Source organism: Erinaceus europaeus, chromosome 14, assembly GCF_950295315.1.
Source record: "Erinaceus europaeus chromosome 14, mEriEur2.1, whole genome shotgun sequence".
Classification (NCBI taxonomy): Eukaryota; Metazoa; Chordata; class Mammalia; order Eulipotyphla; family Erinaceidae; genus Erinaceus; species Erinaceus europaeus.
The window spans coordinates 56,215,151-56,241,337 of NC_080175.1; the positions used below are offsets into that span (position 1 = coordinate 56,215,151).

Genomic DNA, 26,187 nt, shown 5'->3' on the forward strand with positions numbered 1-26,187 from the left:
TGTGTGGGTCTGGGCTTCTAGTCTAGCCTTGTGCTGGAGACAGAGCCAGGACATTCTCTGTAAGTGTCATGCACTATGGGTGCTCCAAACAAAGGTACTGTCACCCCACAATTGGTAATAAGAGTGTAAAACCTAGTGAAACTTAAATACAGAGAAGCAAACTTGGACTGGGTGTGGTGTACTGCAGCAGAGCAAAGGGCTATGGGAAGGGAAGGAGAAGAGGGAGTTTGAGGGGAAGCTTTGGGGTCTTGGGGTCCTGGTGCACGATGGTGGGAGGGTTCCTAAGTTGGGGGTGAGAGTATTATATAGACACTTCTCACAGGGAGATGAGAAATTGTACCCATGTGTCAACTAATATACTGTAATCCATTAATCCGCAATATAAGGTTTAAAAAAAAAAGTCAGGCACATCTGGTTAAGAGCACACATTACAGTGCGCAAGGACCTGGGTCAAGCCCCTGGTACCCACCTGTAGGGGGGAAGCTTCACAGGCAGTGAAGCAGGTCTACAGGTGTCTCTCTGTCTCTCTCCCTCTCCTTCTATATCTCTCTCCCCTCTTAAATTCTGTCTCTATCCAATAAAAAGGAAAACATGCCACCAGGAGCAGTGGATTCATAGTGCTGGCACTGAGTCCCAGCAATAACCCTAGAGGCAAAAAAAAAAAAGGTTTAAAACCCATTTTACTTGCTAAAGAAATGTATGAAGCAGATGACCAGGGAGGAAGAAAGGACATTATTTATTCAATTTACCAACACTACCAGGAGTAAATGAGTGAGTGAATGAGTGAGTGAGTGAGTGAGTATTGTGTATAGTTTCTTACCATCCATGCCTCCACTGTACTACTGCAATTCTGCTTCTTTTAATTTTAGCTGCAATTCACTACCTATCATGTGCCCTGCACTGAATTAGGTCACTCCTTACATTACAGACTGGAACTTAATTGTTAATTAATGTTGACCTATTGTTTGGGAAGAATGAAGAAAGGTTCAGAACGATCCACATGCCTAGTAGGTGGAGTACAAGTAACTTTTTCTCACTTCCAAGACTGGATGACAAGGTGAGGCCGGGCGGTGGCACACCTGGTTGAGCGTGTGTTACGATGCACAAGGACCTGGGTTCAAGCCCCTGATCCCCACCTACAAGGGGGAAAGCTTCACAAGTTGTGAAGCAGGGCTGCAGGTGTCTCTTCATCTCCCTCCCTCCCCCTTCCCTCTCAATTTTTGGCTGTCTCTAGCCAATAAATAAAGATTATCAAAAAATAAAATAAAGACTAGATGATAAGAAGCCAAGTGCCTCCTCCCAGGTTCTGGCTCACTTAGCACGTGCACTCTGCAGAAAACCAGGTGCCCTGTTAGAAAAGCATGGAGACCCTCAGCCACTTATGGACAGGTGCTGCTTAGTGAGAAACTGAGGCATCTGGCCAAAGGTGAGGCAACTTCTCTTAAGTCCACCAACAGCCAAAGGAGTGAGCTCAGATCCTCCTCCAGCTGGTCCTGATGTATGTGGAACCCACCCAACAGTTAAGAAACAGGGAAGCTAAGTGGTAACAGTCACCAACCACAGGAGGCTGTGTGCAATAGGTATTATTCCCTATTCCTATAGGGGGTAGGTGTGGGGGGTGATCTGTTATACAGCAATGTATCTGCCTCCCAAGGTGCTGACATGTCAGCCTGGGTCTGATGATGCCTATATCCCAGGACAGAAGAGCAGGCATAAAGACTTAATGGGGGGGAGGCAGTAGCACACCTAGTTAAGTGTGCAAAGACCCAAGTTCAAGCCCTGGTCCCCACCTGTAGGGGGAAAGCTTCACAAATGGTGAAGCAGGGTTGCAAATGTCTCTCTGTCTCTCTAGCTTTCTATCTTCCCTCCCCTCTCAATTTCTGTCTCTATCCAATAATTAAGAAAAATATTTTTAAAATGTAAAAAACAAAAGACCTAGTGAAGGGTGAAAGTTGGGGGGGGCTCCTGGAATACTTTAAAGAATCTGTGTGATGGTCCCCACCTGCAGGGCAGATGTGTCAAAAGAGATAGAGCAGTGCTGCAGGTGTCTCTTCTGTGTCTCTTTTCCTGCCTATCATTCTTTCACCTTCTATCAAAAAAAATTTTTTTATCAAAAAATTTTTAAAAATAATTTTTAAGAAATGATGTGATGGAATCTTGTTAATGAAGACCAACTGAGTGATAGGGTGAGAGCTTACATTGCTTCTCAAGAGGTATGAGAAATAACACAATCTAATTTATGTTTTACAAAGAATGCCCTCTGTAAACACGGGGGCTGATTCATGGGAGGTGGAGGCAAAGGCAAGGAAATCGAGTGGGATTCTGTCACAATCAACCTAACAAAGAGAGGATGATGGTAAGACACTTCTGTATGTCAGAAGTAGGCACGGTACAGACTGGTAAAATGCAGGCACTGGATTTAAAGAAGAGTTAATACAAATACAGATTCTTTAAAAACAAACAGTTTCCGTAGTCTACACCATGCCAGTAGAATCTGATTTTACTTTGTTATTATTATTTTATTACTGATGTACTCCAGGGCTTCACCTCCCTGAACTGACCTTTTCAGACAGTAATAGAGAGGAAGACAGAAACCGTAGGACTAATGCTTCCTACAGTGTTGAGCTGGAGCCTGAGTCATACCCACGGCAAAGCAGGGCATTATCCAAGTGGGCTGTGCTTCCAGTCCTGCTTCTGATTTTCAGATGGCCTGATTAACACCAGCATACAATTAGAAAGAGTGGAAACTGGGTATGCCGTTGCCGTACCAGGAGTCAAATTAAAAAAAAAAAACTTTGGGTGTGGTTGGTTTAAAAAATGTGACCTCATTGCCATTACAGATGAATTAAATGGTGGACAAAAAAAAAATGTCCTTCCTGTCATCTCTTTTGATTGATGCCCACCACCATTTATTTACTAGAAGCATTTATTTTGAAAAGTGTCTAAATTAAAAATTAAAGAAAAAAGAGCAAAGGCCTAAAATAAAGCCAAATTTGCTTCTCATACCAGCATAATCCCAAAGCAGCAAAGGCAATGACAAGAAATATTTCTTGAGGGTGGAGAACAAACACTTCCTCTGGCGTCAACTGGCACGCCATTCACTGGTTCCCTAGAACGGGGGGGATTCTACCCAGCAGGGTTTGGCAAGAATCTACATGTCCTTACTCAAAAAATGAAATGTTCAGAGCAGGTATTGTTTGCAAGACTTGCAGAAAAGAATTTGTCCAAACTAAACCTGCCTTTTCCCACTGCTTCTCCTCCTCTAAGCACAGGAAGCATTTCCTCAATGCTCATGGGAATTAGCCACATCCAAATAAACGCCATGCTTGGGCACCTCAGGGCCAGTCTTCAGCTACTTACTTTAAGCAGAGAATTCTGATATGCTAAAAAGATATTCTATACACTTGTGGGATACAGAGAACCGAATCACATGCAAATGCCTCCCCCCTCCACCAAGAAAAAAAAAAAAACTTAATGAGAGAAAAGAGGTAGCCAACATATCTCTATGACTCTATGAGAACTATGACAGATCACTGACAGCATGAGGGTACAGAACTTTGTGGTGGGCGTAGTGTAGAACTATGTCTTTGTGATCTGACTACCTTGCAAACCACTATTAAATCTATGATAAAAATAGAAAATAAAAAAATAAAATAAAGAATCCAACTTTCAATCTCCAACGCCACCATAAGCCACTCTGAGCACAGCTGAGCAGTATTCTGGTAAAAAAAGAAAAAAAAAAAAAAAGAAAAAGGAAAAAGAATGGGGAGCTAGGCAATGGCACACCAGCTTAAGCACACATAGTAGTACAAAGCACAAGGATCCCAGTTCGAGCCCTGGCTCCCCACCTGCAGAGAGGTCACTTCACAAGCAGTGAAACAGATCTAAATTTCTCTCTGCCTCTCTATCTCCCCCCTCCTCTCTCAATTTCTCTCTGTCCATTCCAAAAGAATGGAAAAAAATTGGCCTCGAGGAGCAGAAGATTCACAGTGCTGGCACCGAACCACAATAACACTGAAGGAAAAAAAAAAATGAATGAATGAAACTTACAAAAGTAAAAGAGTTGTTGGAGGGTTCACGTCTTGAACATGATGGTAGAGGAGGACCTAGTGGGGGTGTTGAATTGTTATGTGGAAAACTGAGAAATGTTACGCATGTACATACTACTGTATTTTACTATCAATTATAAACCATTAATCCCCCAATAAAAAAATGAAGGGGGAAAAAAAAAGAACTGCTATCAGAATTAGCTCACCAAAAACTTCCATAAAACAACTGTCTCACACACATGCATTCTCACACTGAATGGAAGACACTAATAAACATGCTGCTTGAAAAGGGTGTTTTATGGAAATGTTTGCAAGCAGATACCTTCCTAAAAAGACAAACATACATAGACTAGCAAAAAGAAAGAAAGACTGGGCTCAGGCCTTATGAATTTTCCAGTTTTTCCCATGACCACAGGTATAAACATCCATAATTGCAATATTAGGTGCTATGCTATTACTAGCTTCTAGAAAATACTAATAGAACATGTTCACTTAACTGTATTTTCAAAAAGAGTCTCAGTGACTCCACAGCATACATAAAAAAAGACGGGGGGGTCAGACGATAGCGCAGCGGGTTAAGCATACATAGTGCGAAGCACAAGGACCAGCATAATGATCCCAGTTCAAGTTCCTGGCTCCCCATAGCAGGGGAGTCACTTCACAGGTGGTGAAGCAGGTCTGCAGGTGTCTGTCTTTCCCCCTCTCTGCCTTCCCCTCCTCTCTCCATTTCTCTCTGTCCTATCCAACAATGGCATCAATGTGAACAATAATAACTACAACAATAAAAACAAGGGCAACAAAAGGCAAAATAAATAAATATATTAAAAAATCTTTACAAAAAGCAAGGCATTATACCTGCTCATCTAACTCCTGCAAAACCTTCAAAATGTCTGAGATTTACATACTGCATGCCCTAAATTGTTCTATTTCTCACCCACATAAACTAGTACACAAAGACAAATTTTATATTTTATCATATAACTTTAATTTTGTTGCTTTAGAAGATAAGTTCTACTCATTCTTTTTTTAAATATTTTTATTTATTTATTATTGGATAGTGACAGAGAGAAATTGAGAGGGGAGGGAGAGATAGAGAGGGAAAGAGACAGAGAGATCTGCAGGCCTGCTTCACTGCCTGTGAAACATCCCCCCTACAGGTGGGGACCAGGGGCTTGAACCTGGATCCTGCAGATTGTAGTGTTAGTGTGTGTGCTTAACCAGGTACACCAACCACATGGCCTCTACTCATTCTTTTTTTTTTTTCCTTTTGTTGTATTGTTGTTGTTGATGTCATCCTTGTTGGATAAGAAAGAGAGAAATGGAAGAGGAAGGGAAGACAGAGAGGGGGAAAGACAGACATCGCCAGGAAGTGACTCCCCTGCAGGTGGGGAGCCAGGGGCTCGAACTGGAATCCTTATTCTGGTCCTTGTACTTTGTGCCACATGTGCTTAACCCGCTGCAAATTCATTCTTTTTCTTTTTTTTAAGATTTATTTTAATAACAGCCAGAGAGGAGAGAGAGACAGAGACCAAGACAAGACTCAGCTCTGGCTTATGGTGGTGCCTGTGAGTGAACCTAGGACCTCAGAGTCTTTGCTATGAAGGTCTTTTCATAATCCCTATGCTATTTCCCTGGCCCTCTATTCAATATCACTCAAAGGACTGAGTCATAAAAAGCCCATAAACAATGCCTTCACATCAGTGAATACTACATTTACATCCATCTCTTTGTGGCAGTGACAGTATTATCAAATCAATATTCCCAAAGAAAGTTTCCAGACAATAAGTGCTTCAGGGACAGTCTGCTGGATAAAAATTACTTACTTCCTTGTATTGAGAAGGGATGCTAAGTGCTACTCACTATAAACTCACGCCCTTTTCCAAGAAATACACAAATCTGACTAAAATTACATGCTTCAGTACTTATTTTTGTGTATATCTCTCTCAAATGACTGTAAAATGAGCCTTCAAATGAAACCTTCATTTACCTCATTCCTTCATTTACCTCACACTGTACTTGACTCTGAAACTGCCTGGCAAATAGACAGGTGTCATCACCCAGTGCCCCACTGCTCACCACTGAACTACACATCCATGTCTAGCCACACACTTGCTAGTGCTTAAAGTGGTGGACAGAGCACTCTTCTCCCTCATGTCTACTCTGAGCCAGTGCTGTAAGTCAGAGGTATTCATGTGTGCTTGGCATACCCTTGTGTGCTCCCAGGATTCACTTCAAGAAGAACATCGTAGGTAGATGCTCTGACCCTTTCCACAGAGGTCATAGGAGGAAGGCAAGCAGATTCTGCCTGAAACTCGCCAAAACCTGTTATCTGAACAAACCATGCCCGGTCAAGCCTGGGCCAGGATGGGCCAAAGCACAGTCCCACTGAAGACCTGTGAACGTGAACTTGGAAGTCACTGAGACTGTGACATTATTATGAAACCAAAAATTACACTTTGTTTACACTCAGTAAGTTTATAGGGTTACTCATGAAAACTGGATCACACCACACCTTGTCCCTATCTTAAATTAATACTAGTATCCTTTGCCTGGGATGCATTGGATCGACCTTCTCGTGGTGCATCCCGTGAGTACCCATTCATTGGGGAAACTGACGATCCTTCCTAGCCGACTGAATCCACATGGATCCCAGTCACTTTCAAAGCCAGCAACAAGCAGCTCCTGACAGCTTTCAACCTGACGCTGTTGACTGGATATGGAAGAAGGGCAAACGCTAGAAGAAGAAGAAGAAGAAGCTATCTACCATTTTAGAAAACAGAATTTAAAAACAAAAAACTTTTTTTCAAAAAATACTTGAGACATTTTTAAAGGCCAAGCTGTCCAAAAAAGACACTTGTCAGAGATATAACTTAGTGACAGACTATATGCTCTGTAAATATTAGACTGCAGATTCCATCCCCCTGCCCACAGCAACCTAGTAAGTGTTCAGCACTCAAAACCCATAAGCTTCTAGCTGATACTTTGGTTCAAACACAGACCCCTGATCTTCACAGAACATCAAACACAATAGGGAGACAAGACATTATTCACACTGCTGAACCAAGACAAAATTGGAAGAAATACTGATATTCAACAGAGTTATATAAACTCCCTAAGGAGAAAAATCCAAAATATGATGCTAGGGACACTCACCAAAAGGATAAGTTCAATGGAAGTAACTTTAACAAAATCAGGTAAAGTGTAAAAGAAGTCTTGACACCCCAATAAAGAAATTAAAAAAAAAAAAGAGTTCTTAAGAGAAATTAGAACAACAAATAATAGAGTAACTAAGCTAGCAAGTAGAGGAAAACGTGTGCAGAAAGACTGAAGTCAAGGATCAAAATGGAAAATTAGAGGAGAGGGAAGACAGGGCAGAGGAACTGTACCCTCTGAAGACAACCCATCAAAAGGAGAAAAAAAAAGTGAAGAAAATATAAGAAAACTATGGTGAATACACAGGCTGAGAGGATTCTAGCCAGTTTCCAGGACCCTGAGATTAGACACATCCCAGAGTGGAGAGGGGAAAAAAAAAGCCAGTTGTCATACAAGTGATCAGAAAAGGTCAGGTGGGAACACACACATGTGACATCCCTGGTTAGGACAGTGTCAAGTGTGCGCTCCACATCCCAAGCTTCAAGGAGTATTTCTTTGTACAAATTTATGCAGAAGTAGATGTTTAGACAAAATAACAGGTGGTCATACATTACATAGACTAAGATCAGAGTTTATTTCTAAAGGAGAAAGCACCGCACCACAGTAAGTAAGGGTGTTCAAAACTGTCATTATCCAAATGTCACTATGCCAGGTACATTCTTTTGATGACATAAGATATTGAGTTTATTCCAGTTATCCTATGTACAATCTCCAGGCCCTCAGGGCAGCAACCAGCCATTCAGATTTATGGGTGATCGCTGTGCCAATCCAACTGTCTACTGCCTGTGGGCAGGAATCTCGAAGTATCCAGACTTCACCTTACAGCAGGATTTTGTGATAACAGGACAGAGCTTGAAATACAGGCTTCATGGTCTTTTACTCAAAAGAATGATCCTTATAGACAGATAACAAGCAAAACATGTATTTTACAAATATAGGTGCAAAGGTAACAATCATAAAGATTCTCAATAACAAGTATCAAGAAATCTGGGATCAGAAAATTTCTACAACAGACAGCTATCGGTTAACATCAGACAGAACAACATCTATAATACAGAAGTGCCAAAAGGTAAAGGTAGAGACACAGAATTTTTATTTGAAAAAAATAATAGTTGTGAATTTCCTCAAAGTCAGAAAACAAATGCTTAGATCCAGAAGCTCTGTGAGTTTCAAACAAAATAAATCCAACCTTAAGCATACCAAGGCATATAATCATTAAAATGGCAAAGATCAAAGAGAATTTTAAAGGCAGCATCAGAAAAAGAGTGACCAACAAATGCTCCACATGTTCACACAAGATTGATTTCTGAACAGAAATTCTAAAGACCTGAAAATACTGGCAGAACACTTTCAGACTTTAGCATGGAAATCAACTTCCACCCAGAAACACTCTCTACTATTAGGTTATCATTCAGGTTTGACGGTGTTATGAGGAACTTCCCAGACAAACAATACTTAAAAGGTATCACTACTAAACCAGCCTTATAAGAAATCCCAAAGGGACTGATATCAAAGGAAAATACAAAATAATATCATCCACATGGGGGTAAACAAAGAAACTGATCAAGGGGAAACAAAGTCCAATTAAGACAAACCTTTGGACTAAGAATACAGAACTGGGGAGTCGGGCGGTAGTGCAGCGGATTAAGCGCAAGTGGCGCAAAGCGCAAGGACCTGCATAAGAATCCAGGTTTGAGCCCCTGGCTCCCCACTTACAAGGGAGTCACTTCACAGGCAGTGAAGCAGGTCTACAGGTGTCTATCTTTCTCTCCCCCTCTCTGTCTTCCCCTCCTCTCTCCATTTCTCTCTGTCCTATCCAACAACGACGACATCAACAACAATAACAACAATAACTACAACAACAATAAAACAACAAAGGCAACAAAAAGGAAATAAATAAATATTTTTAAAAAAAAGAATGCAGAACTGAAGTTATCAGAGGAAATGGGGGGTCAGAGGTGGAAAATTTGCAAGTTTGAAAGAAAGTCAATGGATGTTGATGATGGATATGACAAGCTAATATTTCCTTTTCAAACATTTATAGTCTTGTAAACCAAGTTACCTCAAAGACAAATTTCCATAAATACAAAGACAAAACCTCTATGCCCCCCAAAAAATAACTGTTCTATAATTTCCAGAAATAAATCATCCCTTCCAGAAATTAAACTATAGTATACAGAATAAAGCATATTTTAAGAAAGCAATTTTTCAACTTCATTTGTTTCTACAAATTACAAAGCAGTTTTCCAAAGGGAACTGAAAGTAAAATACTTCTCTAAATACCTAAAATACTTTAAAAATTTTTCTTTTTTTTTTTTAGCAGTTTCTTAAGTTTTTCTCAAATCCTTATCATGTGAAGTAGTTGGTTTTGAGGACAGGGTTCAGTGTGAACTAATTCACTTAATTAAAGAAGACTTCTGTTAAGTGCAATGTTATCGCCTCTGAAAATGTCATACTTCCATAGCCTGTCTACACTACTAAGCGGGACTCACCCATTTGTGCTTTGACTAGGAGGATCCTTTTCCTCTTTATATTACGTGATACAAATTTTAAATCTCTTTTTTTAAAAAAGCTGAGTACTAGGGTCATGTCACTGATCATCTTAACAGGTAGAGCAGACTAGCATGTGTGAAGACCCAGGTTTAAGACCCTAGTACCACCTGCAGGAGTTCTAGAGCTCTTGTATTGTACACAACTAACTTAGCACACCTGTTTTGTCTTGGACACAACCCAGTTACAAGCCCAACTCCCACAGCACTGCAGAAAATTCCAGTGCCTGCAGTGCCTTTGTCTGTGTCTAAGCCTCTGTTTCTATCTGAAAAGTCAGCTTGGAAGCCCCAGTGATGACTACTAATAATAATTCTGCATCCATGCCCCAGCATAGCTCTCCCTCACCACATGTGGACACAAATCAGAAACTCCACTGTGTGGATGTTATTGACACTCACATCAGTTCCAGCAGGCAGGAGCCCTGAAAACTGAGGACCAGTGAGAGCAGTGAGTCAAAATTCAAACCACTGCCAGCATCAATCCCAATTGTATCACTGCTTCACTAGGAAACTTCCTTCCCCCAATTTTAAACAGCAACAAGGTGAAACTTTGCATTATTTTACATTGCAGGGTTGTTTCCGGGGCCATTTTTTAATTTTAATTTCTTTATTGGTGGGGGGGACTGGTGTACAGTCAACAGTAAAATATAATAGTTTGTTCATGTATAACATTTCCAAGTAGCAATACAACCTCCACTAGGCCCTCCTATGCCATCATGTTTCAGGATCTGAACCCTTCTCTCACCTCAGAGTCTTCTACTTCAGTGCAATGCCCCAACTCCAGTCCAAGTTCTGCTTCAAGTTTTCCATTCTGAGCTTGTTTCTCAACTTCTGCTTATGAGTGAGATCATCCCCTATTCATCCTTTTGTTTCTGATTTATCTCACTTAACCATGATGTTGTCTAGCTCCATCCGAGATTGGGTAAAGAAGGTAAATCCACCATGAACCTGGGACTTTGGAGCCTCAGGAATAAGAGTCTCTTTGCATAACCATTATGCCATCTACCCCTGTTCACATTTTTCAGTTTTCCACATAACAATTCAACCCCCCTCTAGGTCCTCCTCTGCCATCATGTTCCAGGGCCTGAACCCTCTCCCTGCCCCAATCCCCCACCCTGACCCCAGAGTCCTTTACTTTGGTATAATACACCAGACCCAATCCAAATTCTGCTTTGTGTTTATGGTTCAACTTTTTTTTTTTTTTTAATTGGATTCATTTCATTCAAGATCCCTTTAAAATTTAGATGGAAAAGAATTCTGCCAATATTTTCCTCTAAGTATTTTCTGGTCTAACATCTAAGACATGCTGAAATCCCCTACTATTACTCTGTTGCTGTTAATATATTGCTGTAGCCCTTTCAGTAGATGTTTGATGTATTTAGATGGCCAGGGCCAATTTTTTTAAGTCTTTTATTTATTTATTATTAGAACAGAGACAGAGAAATTAAAAGGGGAGGAAAGATAGAGAAAGAGGCAAAGAGAGACCTGCAGCCCTGCTTTACCACTTGCAAAGCTGGTTCCCCCTCCAGGTAGGGACCAGGGTCTGGAACCCAAGTCCTGCACACTATAATGGGAAAGCTTAACCAGGTGCGCCACCGCCTAGCCTCCAAATGTTTTTTTTGAGTAGCAAGCAATCGGAAAAGCCTAAAAATGTCTCATATAATCACAAAGCATTTGAAAAATTATTTCAAGGGACTGGGAGAGAGCATAATAGTTGTGCAAATAGACTTTCATGCCGGGGTCAGGCAGTGGCACACTTGGTTAAGTGCACATAGTACTAAGAGCAAGGACCTGCACAAAGACCCAGGTTTGAGCCCTGACTACCCACTTGCAGAGGATCATTTTACAGCGGTGAAGTAGGTCTACAGGTGTCTCTCTTCCTCTCTCCATCTCTCCCTCCTCTCTCAATTTCTCTCTCTCCTATCCAATAACTGTTGGGAAATTGTGCAGATATGGTCGAGCTTGGCAGGCCCCACAAACCACCCTATTTCCATGCTAGTATGGCCCGCCCATTTATCTACATACCAGTCTTCTACTTTGTCTTATAAATGATTAAAGGTCTCCCTCCTAAGTCCCCACAGGTTACTGCCAACTGAATCCCTAGCAACGGTTGCTAGGGAAGCCCCTACCATTTCCAGCCCCTCCCACTTATGGTATTATAAAAGCCACTTCCGTTTCTGGTTTCTCTCTTCTACGTCCTGACCTAGAGGAGGTCAGGTGTGCAGACAGGAGGCAGACGCTGGCCATAGCGGCTGGCTCTATTGTGGCTTAACCCACTGCACTCACGCCAACTCTGGGGCTCCCGCATGAATAAAGATTTGTACTGCTATGGTCGAGTTCTCTCCAACTCAGAGAGCACACACCTGAGGAAGAGGCACCCCACGCTAGCCCGACAAATAACAATAGAAAAATGGTCACCAGGAGCAGATTTGTAGTGCTGGCACCAAGCCCCAATGATAACCCTGGAGGCAAAAAAAACTTTCATGCCTGAGCCCCCCCAGGTCCCAGGTTCAATCCCCAGCACCAATATAAGCTATAGCTGAATAGTGCTCTGGTAAAAATAGTTGTTATTATTACTATTATTTTATATGAGTGTATATATGAGCATTTACTAATGAATTCTGGAACTACAATTTATTAAGTACCACGTAGGCTTCTAATCAAGATATCCATCATGGCTTTGAGAAAGGCAGGCTGGGCTGAGGCTGGAGGGGAAGGTCAGTGTGCGGGGACTCTGCCACTTACCCAGAAGGCTCATGGGCTGAGACCAAGGGAGGTCAAATTCCAAGACTGACTTGAAATGACCTCCAGAAGAAGAATGTGCCCTAAAGCACAGGTTCTTTAGCTTTTCCAGGTCACTGATCCTCTAAGAATCTGACAAAGGCCATGGATTCTATGTGGAAGAAAGCACAGATGCAAACCATGTATTTTTCAGAAAGTTCACAGACCAATCTCTCCTCACCACCACCACCAAGGAGCCTAAATGAAAATACACTCTTATGGTAAAGAAGTCCCAGACAGGACACATATGACAGTATGTTGTAATTATTATTTCTGAAAGAAAAAAAAGAAAGTGAATAAAAAAGAGAAAAAAGGGAGTAAGAGGGAGCAGAAGGAATGGAATGGAAAAGAAAGAGACTTCTGAGCAGAGGAGAAAGAGAAGGAAGATGAGAAGGAGGAGGAAGATGAGGAGGAGGAAAGGAGGAGAAGGAAGAGCAGGAAGAGAAAGAGGAGGAGAAGGAGGAGGAGAAAAAAGAGGAGGAAGAAGAGAGGAGAAAGAAGAGAAGGAGGAGAAGGAAGACGAAAAGGAAGAGGAGAAAAAGAAGGAAGAAGAGGAAGAGAAGGAAGAGGAGAAAAAGAAGGAAGAAGAGGAAGAGAAGGAAGAGGAGAAAAAGAAGGAAGAAGAGGAAGAGAAGGAAGAGGAGAAAAAGAAGGAAGAAGAGGAAGAGAAGGAAGAGGAGGAAGAGAAGGAAGAGAAGAGGAGGAAGAGAAGGATGAGGAGAGGGGAAGGAAGAGAGGAGGAGGAACAGAAGGAGAAGGAGAGGAGAAAACAAAGGAGAAGGAGAAAGAGAAGAAGGAGGAGGAGAAACAGGAGGAGGAGGAGAAGGAGAAGAAGAAGGTACAGAAGGAGGAGGAGAAGGAAGAAGAAGAAGAGTAGGAGGAGAAGGAGGTGGAAGAGCAGGAAGAAGAGAAGGAGGAGTCGGAGGAAGAGAAGAAGGAAAAGGAGAGGAGGAGAAGGAGAACTAATAAGAGGAGGAGGAGAAAGGGGAGAAGAAGTAGGAGGAAGAGAAGGAGGAGAAGGAGAACAAAGAAGAGGAGGAGATAGGGGAGGAGGAGGAAGAGGAGGAAAAGAAGGAGACAAAGTAGCTTCAGAGCAGAGACCATTTCCAAGAACTTAGACAAAGACATGTGCTCAAGAAGAGACTGAGGGGGTGGCTTGTGAAATCCTTTTGTTCAGACCTGGGAAATGCTGTATCTGAGATCAGATTACAGCACCTCCTAGAAGCTGCAATGTGTGACTCACAGACCTTCTCAACAGAACTCTGGACCACTGAAGAGTCCTGCCTCCACTGTCTAAACTAAGCAGAAGGCTTGACTCCAAGACATGTGTGGGCATGGATTTTTGTCTGATCACAGTGAAAGTCTAACAAATTTCACAGGAGGCCCAAAAGGTTTTGAGATGATTTTATCAGCAGAAACACAACAGGTTGGGACTGAAAAGGAAAGAGATAGCAATGAATGCAGAAATGCTGGCCTCCAATGGATGATTCCAACAGTTGCACATGCAAGAAGTCAACAGATAAAGCTCAGCAATAAAGAGACCTTATCTTTTATGCTATTTTTTTTTTCTCCACGGTTACTGCTGGGGCTTAATGTGGGCAGTAGGAATCCAAGTGGCTCCTGGCAGCCACTTTTTCCATTTTATTGGATAGGACAGAGAGAAACTGAGAGGAGAGGGGAGAGAGAGGGAGAAAGACAGTAGAAAGACAATAGACTCTGCAGACCTGCTTCACCACTTGTGAAGGGTCCCTGCAAGTGAGGACTGGGGGCTAGAGCTGGGATCCTTGCGCAGGTTCTTGCACTTAGTACTATGTGCGCTTAACTGGGTATGCTTAACCAGATGCACCACCGCCCAGCTCCTGGTTTCACAGTTTATGAAAAGGAAAAAAAAAAAAGACATGAAAAGTGAAATCAACAGCCTGGGGGTAGATGGCATTTACTCTCACACCTGGAAGCCCAGTCAAGGAATATTTGCCTGCTGGATTTCAGGATTCCCATGAACTGGTGACTCACTCCAACATACCTCCACCTTTTGTAGCAACTGAAAGAGAACCCACAAGCACCTTGTACCTGCTTCACTACTGCATCCTGGTTGTACTGAAGGTAGAATACCCTGACGCCGATTTCAGAGTCACAGGTGAGGAATTCTTGTGAGACACTCACTGTATGTGAGGTACTCTCCCCATAGAACTCTACCCATATGCAGATCATATTCTGATGGCTTCTAGATTCTAAGCTGATACTCCCTCACACAATAAAATAAGGATAAGAATAATGCTGCTCCCCACACCTATGGACATCTAATCTTTGATAAGGGGGCCCAAAGCATTAAATGGAAGAAGGAGGCTCTCTTCAATAAATGGTGCTGGGAAAACTGGGTTGTAACATGCAGAAGAATGAAATTGAACCACTTTATCTCACCAGAAAGAAACATAAACTCCAAATGGATCAAAGACCTAGATGTGAGACCAGAAACAATCAAATACTTAGAGGAAAACATTGGTAAAACAGTTTCCCACCTACACCTCAAGGACATCTTTGATGAATCAAACCCAATTGCAAGGAAGACTAAAGCAGAAACAAACCAATGGGACTACATCAAATTGAAAAGCTTCTGCACATCCAAAGAAACTATTAAACAAACAAAGAGACCCCTCACAGAATGGGAGAAGATCTTCACATGCCAGACATCAGACAAGAAACTAATCACCAAAATATATAAAGAGCTCAGCAAACTTAGCACCAAAAAACCAAATGACCCCATCCAAAAATGTGCAGAGGATATGAACACAACATTCACCTCAGAGGAGATCCAAAAGGCTAACAAACATATGAAAAACTGCTCTAGGTCACTGATTGTCAGAGAAATGCAAATTAAGACAACACTAAGATACCACCTCACTCCTGTAAGAATGGCATACATCAAAAAGGACAGCAGCAACAAATGCTGGAGAGGCTGTGGGGACAGAGGAACCCTTTTACATTGCTGGTGGGAATGTAAATTGGTCCAGCCTCTGTGGAGAGCAGTCTGGAAAACTCTCAGAAGGCTAGGCATGGACCTTACATATGATCCAGTAATTCCTTTCCTGGAGTTATACCCCAAGGACTCCATAACACCCAACCAAAAAGAGGTGTGTGCTCCTATGTTCATAGCAGCACAATTCATAATAGCTAAAACCTGGAAGCAACCCAGGTGCCCAACAAACAGATGAGTGGCTGAGAAAGCTGTGGTATATATACACAATGGAATACTATGCAGCTATCAAGAACAATGAACCCACCTTCTCTGACCCATCTTGGTCAGAGCTAGAAGGAATTATGTTAAGTGAGCTAAGTCAGAAAGATAAAGATGAGTATGGGATGATCCCACTCATCACCAGTCCTGGAACCTTTGGATAGGGCCCACTTTCCCGCATGCCTCTCCCAATCCATATCAAATAATATTGCACCTGCTGATCGCAACCTAATCAACACAATGACTGCCACCTCAACATGCTTCAGCTCAGACTGTGTCCAGAGACTTCACGTGTGGAATAACAACCCTTCAGCTTCATTACTCGGGTGAGACCTTTCCTTTCATAGTACACTCTAATTCCATCTCAGGTGGTTCACTTTCTAACAAAATCCCAAAACCTGAATATACACCAGTTTCTGTAAGAGAGGGCACATGTTCACACATATCCATAAACTACTGCAAAATATATACCTGAAAGCAGAAGTACACTAGAGTTTGCAGTGAGTACTCCCCTAACACTTCCTCTCCACTATTCCAAGCTTTGGGTCCATGACTGCTCAACAATTTGTTTGGCTTTGTATGTTAACTCTCTTTTCAGTCACCAGGTTCCAGATGTCATCAGGATGCTGGCCAGGCTTCCCTGGATTGAAGACCCCACCAATGTGTAGTGGAGCTCAGCTTCCCCAGAGACACACCCTACTAGGGAAAGAGAGAGGCAGACTGGGAGTATGGACCGACCAGTCAACGCCCATGTTCAGCGGGGAAGCAATTACAGAAGCCAGACCTTCCACCTTCTGCAACCCACAATGACCCTGGGTCCATGCTCCCAGAGGGATAGAGAGTGGGAAAGCTATCAGGGGAGGGGGTGGAATATGGAGATTGGGTGGTGGGAATTGTGTGGAGCTGTACCCCTCCCACCCTATGGATTTGTTAATTTATCCTTTCTTAAATAAAATAAATAAATAAATAAATAAATAAATAAAAGAATAATGCTGCTCTTATTTTTATTTGGGGCTCTGGCAAAATAGTTCACTCAGAGAGTGTCCTGCTTTGCTGCGTGCATGAAGAAGGTTCAAGACAAGGTCCCCCTGCATCAGAGGAAACTTCATCGCTGTGGTCGCTCTAATTTATTTATTTATTTATTTATTTATTTATTTATTTACTGGATAGAGGCAGAGAGAAATTGAGAGGAGGAGGGGAGACAGAGAGGGAGAGAGACCTACAGCCCTGTTTCACCACTCTTGAAGCTTTTCCCTTACAGTTGGGGATCGGGGATTGAATGTGCATCCTTGTGCACTGTCCTTGTGCTTAACCAGATGTGCCACGGCCTGGTCTTGCTGTGTCTCTTTCATTGTCTCTCACTCTACCTCTCTAGCTCAACACAGGAAATAATTAACTTAATCATTTCTTTAAGATTTCTTTTTCTTCTAAGAAAAAAAAAAAAGAGGCTTACTTGATTTTTTTTTTTTTACCCCAAACCTGGACTTCAAGCACAAAAACTGTCAACACTCCCAGGTCAACTTTCTCAGCCAAAGAAAGAAGCAAAGCATGAGGGAGAAGAGAGAAATGCCACAGTTCGAAGAGCTTCCCAGGGTCATGGTACCCCCATATGTAACCAGGGTTCAGATCACCCCCCGCCCCCGCCCCCATGAACTAGCTTTCCAGCCCCCAACAGTGATGGTTGGCAACAGTATAATATAACATGTCTCACAGCTTCAAAGTTTTTTGTATCATTTCATGAGAGCAGTAATGATTTACAGAGCAGTTGCCACATGAGTACAAATTCCATCTTCCTGTGATAAGTGTCTGCATACCACCCCCACAATCAGAGACCTCCTGACCATCCAGCACTGGGTACCCAATGCCCTCTCAACACCATCCAACATTTTGCCTCAATCTTTGTTTATTAGTGGATAGAGACAGAGAGAAATTGAGAGCAGAGGGGGAGACAGCAAATGGGGAGAGGCAGAGAGACATCTGCAGCCCTGTTTCACCACTCGTGAAGTTTTCCCCCCTCCAGAGGGGGACCAGGGGCTTGAACCTGGGCTCTTGTGCATTGTGCTGTGTATGCTTAATCTGGTGTACCACCGCCTGGCCCCTCCCTCCAACTTTTTAAAAAGGTGTAAGAGGCTGAAGTGTTGATGCAACAATGGTTATGAATTTATACTATTAACTCTCAGCAGCAGAAAACTGAATCAGGTAGATTTTGCTAAACACACTCATCAGATGATCTGAGTAATCCAAGCACCACCAGCTAGCTGCCCATGTGTGACCCTGCACTGAGAATACTGCTCTTACAACCCTGTACCTGCTCTCAAGGGAGCTTATGACCAGCATCAAACTTCACAGGTGCCCCCATGCACAGGTTCTCTTTGTTGTCAACAAAGACTCTTTCTCGAGATGGGACATGGGAGGGAGAACACTGGACTATCTGAAAGTGATCACACATTTGTCTTCAATTCACCTATGTTGGAAGGAGCCACAGCAGTGCCTTCTTTGTGTTCTAGAATGCATTGTCCTCCAAATGACAGCATGTCTCCGGCCTTCTATTCACTATCTCTCAGACTGTGTGGCATTTCATGTACGAGAAACTAGGTGAAGTGCTCCTCGGCAAAGGGCAGACTGGTATAAAGAGCAACTGATGGCGGGCCTGTGTCCCTCCAAGCTGTGGGTCACTTTAAGTGGGGCTCATTAGTGGAGGGGCAGGGACTGGCATGGACTCTGGATAAGCTCTCACAGGCCAATCAAAACAAAGAAGACAAACAGGCTATTGTCTCAGGAAAGCAGCACCCAGTTCTCCTGGAGCAGAGCACAGGATGCCTGTGCTACTGGGCAGCAGGGAAAACAGGGTGCACCTTGCCTGGAAGTCAGGGTGCCTGGCTCCAGTCCTGAGCCTGAGACTCCTCTCCTGCCAAGTGATTCATCTGCCCTGGGACCCTGTCCTTAACAATGACGGTGTGTATAAGATCTGATCACATACTGTTCTTTTAGATTTCTGAGAGGCAGGGGATTCCACCTTGGGGTTTAATATACCCCTGCAAAATCTATGCAAGCAGCATGAGTGGGCAAATAAGCACTTTTCCCAAAAAACAAATTTCACAAAAGGATATTTTATTAGAATTTTAAAGGCTAACCAAGTTGCAGACACTATCATGATTCCCTTCTGACCTCCCTGGGTAGATGCCCTCACCAATATATCCTAGAACCTCACTTCCCCAGAGCCCTACCCAACTAGGGAAAAATAGAAACAGGCTGGGGGTATGGTTCCACCTCCCAAAGTCCATGTCCAGCGGAGAAGCAATTACAGAAGCCAGAAACTTCTGCAACCTAAAAAGAATTTCGGTTCATATTACCAGAGAGGGAGAAATGATAGGGGGATGATGACCAGAGGGGTCTACACTCCAATTCCATCAGGACCAGGAAAGAGAAGAGGAGAAAAGGAAGGACATTGTGAGTAGTAATAGATGTAGGTGTGACTTGGAAAGAAAGAGGAGAAGGGACCATGGGGTGGGGTGGGGAAGGGTAAATATATATATAAGTTTAGACAGATAGTTATAGGAATACTACTCAACCCATATCTGTGACCTTGGGGAAACTATTGTAGCCTCCATTGGAGGGAATGGGAACACAGAACTCTGGTGGTGGGGATGGTGCGGAATTATACTCATTATCTTATAATTTTGTAAATCAATATGAAGTCGCTAATAAAAAATAAAATAATAAAGAATTTTAAAGGCTAGAAATTAAATGTACTAAAGCAACAACATAAATTTGAAATTCTAGCTCTTAGGCAGTTGGTGTGTGCTCTCTCTTCCTCTCTATCTCTTCCTCTTTCATATAGAGACAGAGAGACAAAGAGTGAGAGAGACCACAACACCAAAGCTTCTTTTAATAAGGCTGGATTCGAACACAGGTCACACACATAGCAAAGCAGCACACTACCCAAGCAAGCTATCCCACCACCCAGTTGGCTCTGTTTAAGAAAAAAGAAAATTAGGGTCTATATCCACGAGAGAGATTCAAGCATCAAACCAAGAATTTCTTCTTGATTTGTCAAAAATAAATAAATAAATAAATAAATAAATAAATAAATAAGAGAGAGACAGAGAACCTAAAAGGGTATTCTGGGGCCCTACACAAAAAGGGCAACATCAGATAATCACACCTGCTACTTCGGATCCTAAATTTTATCACCAAACCTCCTTTGAGCCACCTAATCTCCTTTCTCCAAACCAGTAATTGCTGTCATGAGAGACACTAAAATAATTCTGAGGGCAGCCATGCAGTGTGGAAAGAACATCGTTCAGTAAGTTTAATGGAAAGTTGGAAAGCTTAAGCCTTCCAAGCCTCTGAGTGCTCATTCCTGTCCAAGTGTTCAGGTGGAAGTTAACTGAGAAAATGTATGAAACAGGCCAAGGAACAGTCACTAATTATGCCAGACACCTAATAAATGCCATGTAGTTAAACACTTGCTTTCCTTAAGTAAACTCTCAGAATTCTACCCAGATAAATTCACCTCCAACAGTAAGTAGTGTCTTGACAAGAAAACTGCGTTTGCCATTTCTCCTTGAGAATGGAGTTAAATGGCATGTAACTTCCACATGATAAAGTAAGACAAGCTGCCACTTTCAAGTCCAAGCAAAGCTCCCAACCACAGTCTGGCAGAAGGAGCAAAAATGCATTTGGTCCTCAGTGTAACAAGGGCCTAATCATGGTAGAAGATATGAAAATAAGTCAAGGTGAAGCTCCTAGTCCAAGGTCACACAACTAATTAAAAGGGAAAAGAGAGAGAAGAAGAAGAAGGAGAAGGAGAAGGAGAAGGAGAAGGAGAAGGAGAAGGAGAAGGAGAAAAAGAAAAAGAGCAAGCAAGGTAAAAAAAATCAAATGCAAGTATTCCAATTCTTTATTTGCATTCATTCTATTGGGGCGTCAGGAATAGTGACTTTTTATTTTTTTTTTTTGCAAAGAAAAACAGAAAGGTATGTCATGACTTTCCTAACAATCCCATACAATACAGAAGGTCACTTGTAGTTAGAAAATACATGGCCGTCACATTCCCACTACTATTTACTGTGCACCTACTACATGTCCACACCTATTACATGTCTGTCACTAGAAGAGAAACCATCAAAAGAGCCAGGTCTTCCACTGAGGAAGGTTTTCTTTCCTTTTTTTTTTTTTTTAAGCAGATGTCAGGTAGACGGAAGAAAAAGTAAAGACCAGAGACAAGACAATGAATTCAAGTTCAGAGAATAAGGCACAGGGCAACTAACTTCAAGATCTGACTCTAGGGAACACTGAACTTTCTAATATTTATTTATTTTATATGGCTGGACAGAGAGAAACTGAGAGGGGAAGGGAAGAGAGAGAGACACCTACAGCACTGCTTCATTGCTGTTGAAGCTTCCCCTTGCAGGAGGGGATCAGGGGTTTGAAGCCGGGTAAATGAACATTTTTTTTTTTGCCTGTCAAACAGTTGTGATTTGCTTTTTTAGAGTAAGAACACAGAAAAAAGTATATAAGCCTTTTTGTGATGGTTTCTTCTCATCATTGCAATTATAACTTCTCATCCTTACTTTAAAAGTCACAAACTAGTTAGGCTTTCTTCCAGATCTGATGGCCCAAAAGGACCCCCTGCTCTGAGATCCTGGTGACACTCTCTCTGATCCAAGCTGATATTTAAAAAAAAAAGGTAATAAGTGACCATATGCTCTAATGCAGTTTTAGTAAAGAAGGTCCTGCAAAGAATAAAGTCCTCAGGTGTGGTGTATGCAAGTCTTCCTAATTCCCCTTTTTCTCTCCTTATTTATTTACTTATCTATTTATTTATTTTTAGAAGGAGGATTAAAGAAGCAAAAAAGACCACAGCACCAAACCTTCCTGCAGTGAGGGCCAGCCTCGAACCTGGGGTATGGACATGGCAAAGCAGTACACTATACAAATGAGCTATTTCACTGGCCCTCTATTTTCTTTGATATTCACTAAGCTACTATAAAAGGAGCAGGGAACTATAGAAAGAAATCTTACCATTTTCAAGAATGTCAATCTGAAAATTGAAATACTCCCTTCCTCCTTTCTTCCTTTGGTTCTTTCTTCCTTCCTTCCTTCCTTCCTTCCTTCCTTCCTTCCTTCCTTCCTTCCTTTCTCTCCTTTCCACCTTCCACCCCCCACCCTCTCTCTTTCATTCATTTTATCCAGAGACTGCTCAGATCTATCTTAAGTTTATGACAAGGACTTAACCTGGGACCTCAGAGCTTAAGGCAGGGAAAGTCTTTTTTGCACACCACTATTATGTAATCTTCTGTTCTCCTGATGTATCTTAAACAGGGACTCTGATAACAATGGTTAATCTTTAATGTGCAGTATCTAATATGCATTGTGTTATGTGCTAAGAAGTTAAAGGTATTAGATTTCATCTTCACAACATGCCTAATAACATAGGTCATTCCAGTGTCTGTTCTATAAAGACCGAAGTGTACACACACACACACACACACACACACACATACACACTGTGTAGGACTAGAATCTGAGTCACATGCTTGGGATTTCAAAACAAAACAAGGAACCTCAAATGTCTTTGAAGCCTAGCAAGTAAATGTGCGAAGTGGCTGGGTTGTGAGGTGACCCAGCCTCCCTGACTACTCTGAGGGGGCCCTGGAGAGATGGCCAGTGGAGTTCCACCCCTAGACGGTGTGATTCCATTGATCTAAATGATGCCCAGAGGATTCCAGCAAGCAGCCACAGTGAAGGACCACAGGCTCATTCCCCAGCAACACACACACACACACACACACACACACACACACTTCATGAGTGGTGAAGCAGGTCTGCAGGTGTCTATCTTCCTCCTTCCCTTTCTATCTCCCCCTCCCTCTCAATTTTACTCTCTGTCCTGTCAAATAAAATAGAAATAAAGGGGGGAAACACCACAGGGAGTGGTGTAATTGCTATGCTGGTACTGAGCCCTAGTGATAAACGTGGTGGCAAGAAAAAAAAAAGAAAAGAAAAGAAAGGAAGGAAGGAAGAGGAAGGAGGAGGAGAAAAGGAGAAAAATTTTCAACTATTCATAGTTAACACTGCTCTCCAAACTGGCCAAGAGACGTCATGTAATTAAACAAGTCTTAAGAAAGAAAGATCTGGGGCAAAGGGTTCTTAGCGTAATGGCTTTGCAAAGAGACTCTAAAGCCTGAGGTTCCAAAGTCTCAGGTTCTATCCCTCGCACCACCAGAACTGAGCAATGCTCTGGTAAAAAAATAAATAAATATAAATAAATAAATAAATCTGGGATCCAGGAGGCTACATAGTGCTGTGATTTCACTGCTCTGGGCTGCTTTCTTTCATAGGCACTTGTCTTGGCAAGATATGAAAAGGGAAGGGGAAGGACGGAGAGGAAAAGGAGAGACAGGAGGGACAGGGGGTAGGGAGAGGAGAGACACCACAGCTTCAGAGCTTTGCCCAGTGCCACACTGTCATCCCATAGGGTTATAGGGTTCAAATCTGGGCTGTTTTTATTCCACCACAAACCTTCCTTCCAACCCCATGGACAGCACCTCCAGGCTTATTGTCACACTATCAGCAGGCAAACCTCCTCCCCCCACCCCTCAGCCCCCTCCCCAGCCCAACAGCACTGCTTCACTGAGAAGTCCAGTATTCTATATATTTTTTTAAATCAATCAGCAAATAAACAAACAGCTATCAATCCTCCTCTTGAGTACGTGTCAACATTTGAAAAAAAAAAAAAAAAAAACAACTAAGAAGTATACAACTTCAGGGAACTTAAGCAAACCCAGCTTCCTTTCTCAACCAAGCTAGCTCACACAGTTTCACTGCCCGAAGTTAAGGCAGCAGTTAAACATAACTTCCCTTTTTTCTCAATTGGAAGAAGGTACCAGAGCCCGCACGGAGTGGTGTATCATTCCCTCCCATCTTAAACATTTTTTATTATTATTTTTACTAGATGACACTCCAAAATAGCCAGAGCAATAAAAAGGCATCTGTTTTTAATTTGTGGACATCACTGGCAGACAGAAATATACACACCAGCTTGGATCTTCCCAGAAAGATCAAATGAGCTCCCTTTCCATAAAAAACTGTACACACCATGGTTTTCTTTTTATCTTATGCTGAGCTGTGCAACAGTGTGGAAAAGACACCACAACTAAAAGCTTTCGATGACTGTTTGCTTGGCATGGCCACCTTCTCAGCAAGAGGGGGAAATAGCTCACTTGGATAGTGTGCTGTTTGCTAGTGCAGGACCCAGCTTCAAGGCTCCACTGAAGAAAACTCTGGTGTTGTGTCACTGTCTCTGTCTCACTATCTCTCTCTGCCTTTCTACCTGTCTCTAATCTACATAAAAACAAACAAACAAAAATCCAAGGGACCTAGTGGTGGAGCACCGGTTGAGCACACATGTTACAGTGCACAAGGACTCTGGTTTGAACCCCCAGTCCACACCTGCAGGGGGGAAGATTTGTGGGTGAGGAAACAGGGCTGCAGGTGTCTCTCTGTATCTCTTGATCTCCCCCTTCCCTATTTCTGACCATCTCTATCCAATAAATAAAGATAATTTTAAAAAATTTCAATCCAATGCAATACAAGCAAACTAAATTATCAAGCACCACTTCTGTTTCTGAAATCTACAGAGTGAGTCTCTAAAGTGAGAAGCAAGCTTTCAGTCCTTCCACAGGCCTTGCTAAGGGTGTAGCTGTTGTGCGAGGCAAAGGGAACAACTTGATACTCACATGGACTTGCCCAGGGGCACTGTGTGATCTCTCTCTCTCTCTCCCCCTCTCTCTTTCCTTCCCTATCTCTCTCTTTCTCTCTGTCTCCCCCTTTTTCTCTTTTTCTCTCTCCCCCCCCCCACCCCACCCTCTGTGAGGCAGCTAACCCCTACCTTGGAACAAACACCAAGCTTTCGCTTTTCTCCAAAGCAAACCCCCGAGGGGATAAAGAACTCCAACAACTGACCCCTGTGCCAGCACCCCAGCCGCGGCCCTCTGAGTCCCTCCATCTACTGAATGAACTAAGTCACCACACCAGCACCAGCGGGGAGGAGCCAATTCCACCCTGACCATCGCAGGGCCCAAGTTGGGGCTTCTCGCTTTGAAGAAAGGACAGTTTCAGAAGCTCTGCCTCCCCCACCCCATCCCACTCCCCGCCCAGTGCTCCAACACCCGGTTCAGACGCTCCTGGCACCATAGGCTGCAGAGCAGATACTCAGAAGCCACGGGAGCCCCTCAAGGCTGGTCTCTGTCTGTCAGTACAGCGGGGTGGGGGTGGGATGGGGTGGGGTGGGGTGGTCAGCCACCCTGGCACACTGGTTTGCACGGGGCTACAGAAGTCAGTTTGCAGAGCCCGGAGGGCAGCGGCAGGTGCAAAGTGGCCCGGGAGCACCCCCCAGCACCACTCCCCCCGGGGGCACCACTTCCCCTGGGAACACCCCCTAGCACCACCAACCCGGGAAGCCCCCCAGTGCACCCTCCTCCCGGGAGCACCCCCTGCCCAGGATCGTACCTTGCAGTTGGGCGGACAGGGACTCCTGATGCTGCTGGTGCTTGAGTGCCGCCGCCTCGGCCCTGCGCAGCTGCGCCTGCAGTTCGAGGTAGAGCACCGCGCCGTACAGCAGCGCGCAGCCCACGGCCAGCAGCAGCAGCGTCTGCAGCGCGCGCTTCTGCCGCCGCGAGCACAGCCCGTTCCCCATCGTCCCGGGCCCCACACAGAAAAGCGGGGTCCGGCTCAGCCCCCCGGCACCGCGGGGCGCGCCGCCCTCCAGGCCCACAAACTTTTGCGGGACCGGCTTCCGCGCGCGGGAGCCCGGGCCCGGAGAGGGCCCCTCCGCATACTTCCCCACGCGCCGCTGGCCCCGCGCCCCCTCGCCCACTGGCGGGGGCCCGCGCCCCGGCCCGGCTGCGCTCGGAGAGTTCCGCCCCCTCGCGGCGGCGGGAGTCCGGGAGGGGTCCGCGCGGGGGGGCGCGTGCGGGCGACAAAGGGAGCCGGCGCCGGGCGGGGTCTGCGGGCTGGGGGCTGAGGCTGGGCCAGCTGCCCCCGCGGGGGTCGCGGAGCCCGAGGCCGAGCTCGCTGACTGACAGACCGCCCGCCGCAGGCCGCCCAACTTACGTGTCACCCGAGCCCAGCGCGCTGGCCAACGGGATTCCGGGAGGAAGTCCCACTTGGGCTGCCCGCTCATTGGCCCCGCCGGCCCGCCGCGCCCTCCTTTCGGGGGCCCCCATTGGATGGCCCCTTGTCCATCCGGCAGGGCCGCGCCCTCCCGCCCCCCCCAGTGGGCTCCGGCCGGGTGGGGGGGTGTTGTCTCCTGGGTGAGCCCACATGGGTGCGCCCGGGCCCCGCAGGCGGGGTGCATGTGTCCGTGTGTGTCAGGGACCCAGCCCCCGGGCACGCACGTGGAGAGAGGGGCAGT

At 44.1% G+C, this 26,187-nt stretch overlaps 1 protein-coding gene across 8 annotated transcripts in view; it reads right to left on the minus strand.

The window, feature by feature from the left end:
* Positions 1-25,914, minus strand: part of GOLIM4 (golgi integral membrane protein 4) — an 89,977-nt gene extending 64,063 nt beyond the window's left edge. For 5 of the 8 annotated variants that reach the window (XM_060171919.1, XM_016188082.2, XM_060171917.1 and 2 more), the window contains exon 1: positions 25,284-25,913. In XM_060171919.1, coding sequence (XP_060027902.1) covers positions 25,284-25,470 — 187 coding nt within the window. In that variant the 5' untranslated portion in view covers positions 25,471-25,913. Of the gene's footprint in view, positions 1-25,283 lie in introns of all 8 variants that reach the window. The other 3 variants (XM_016188081.2, XM_007522953.3, XM_060171918.1) reach the window with 2 other exon arrangements.
* Positions 25,915-26,187: the final 273 nt, after the last annotated feature.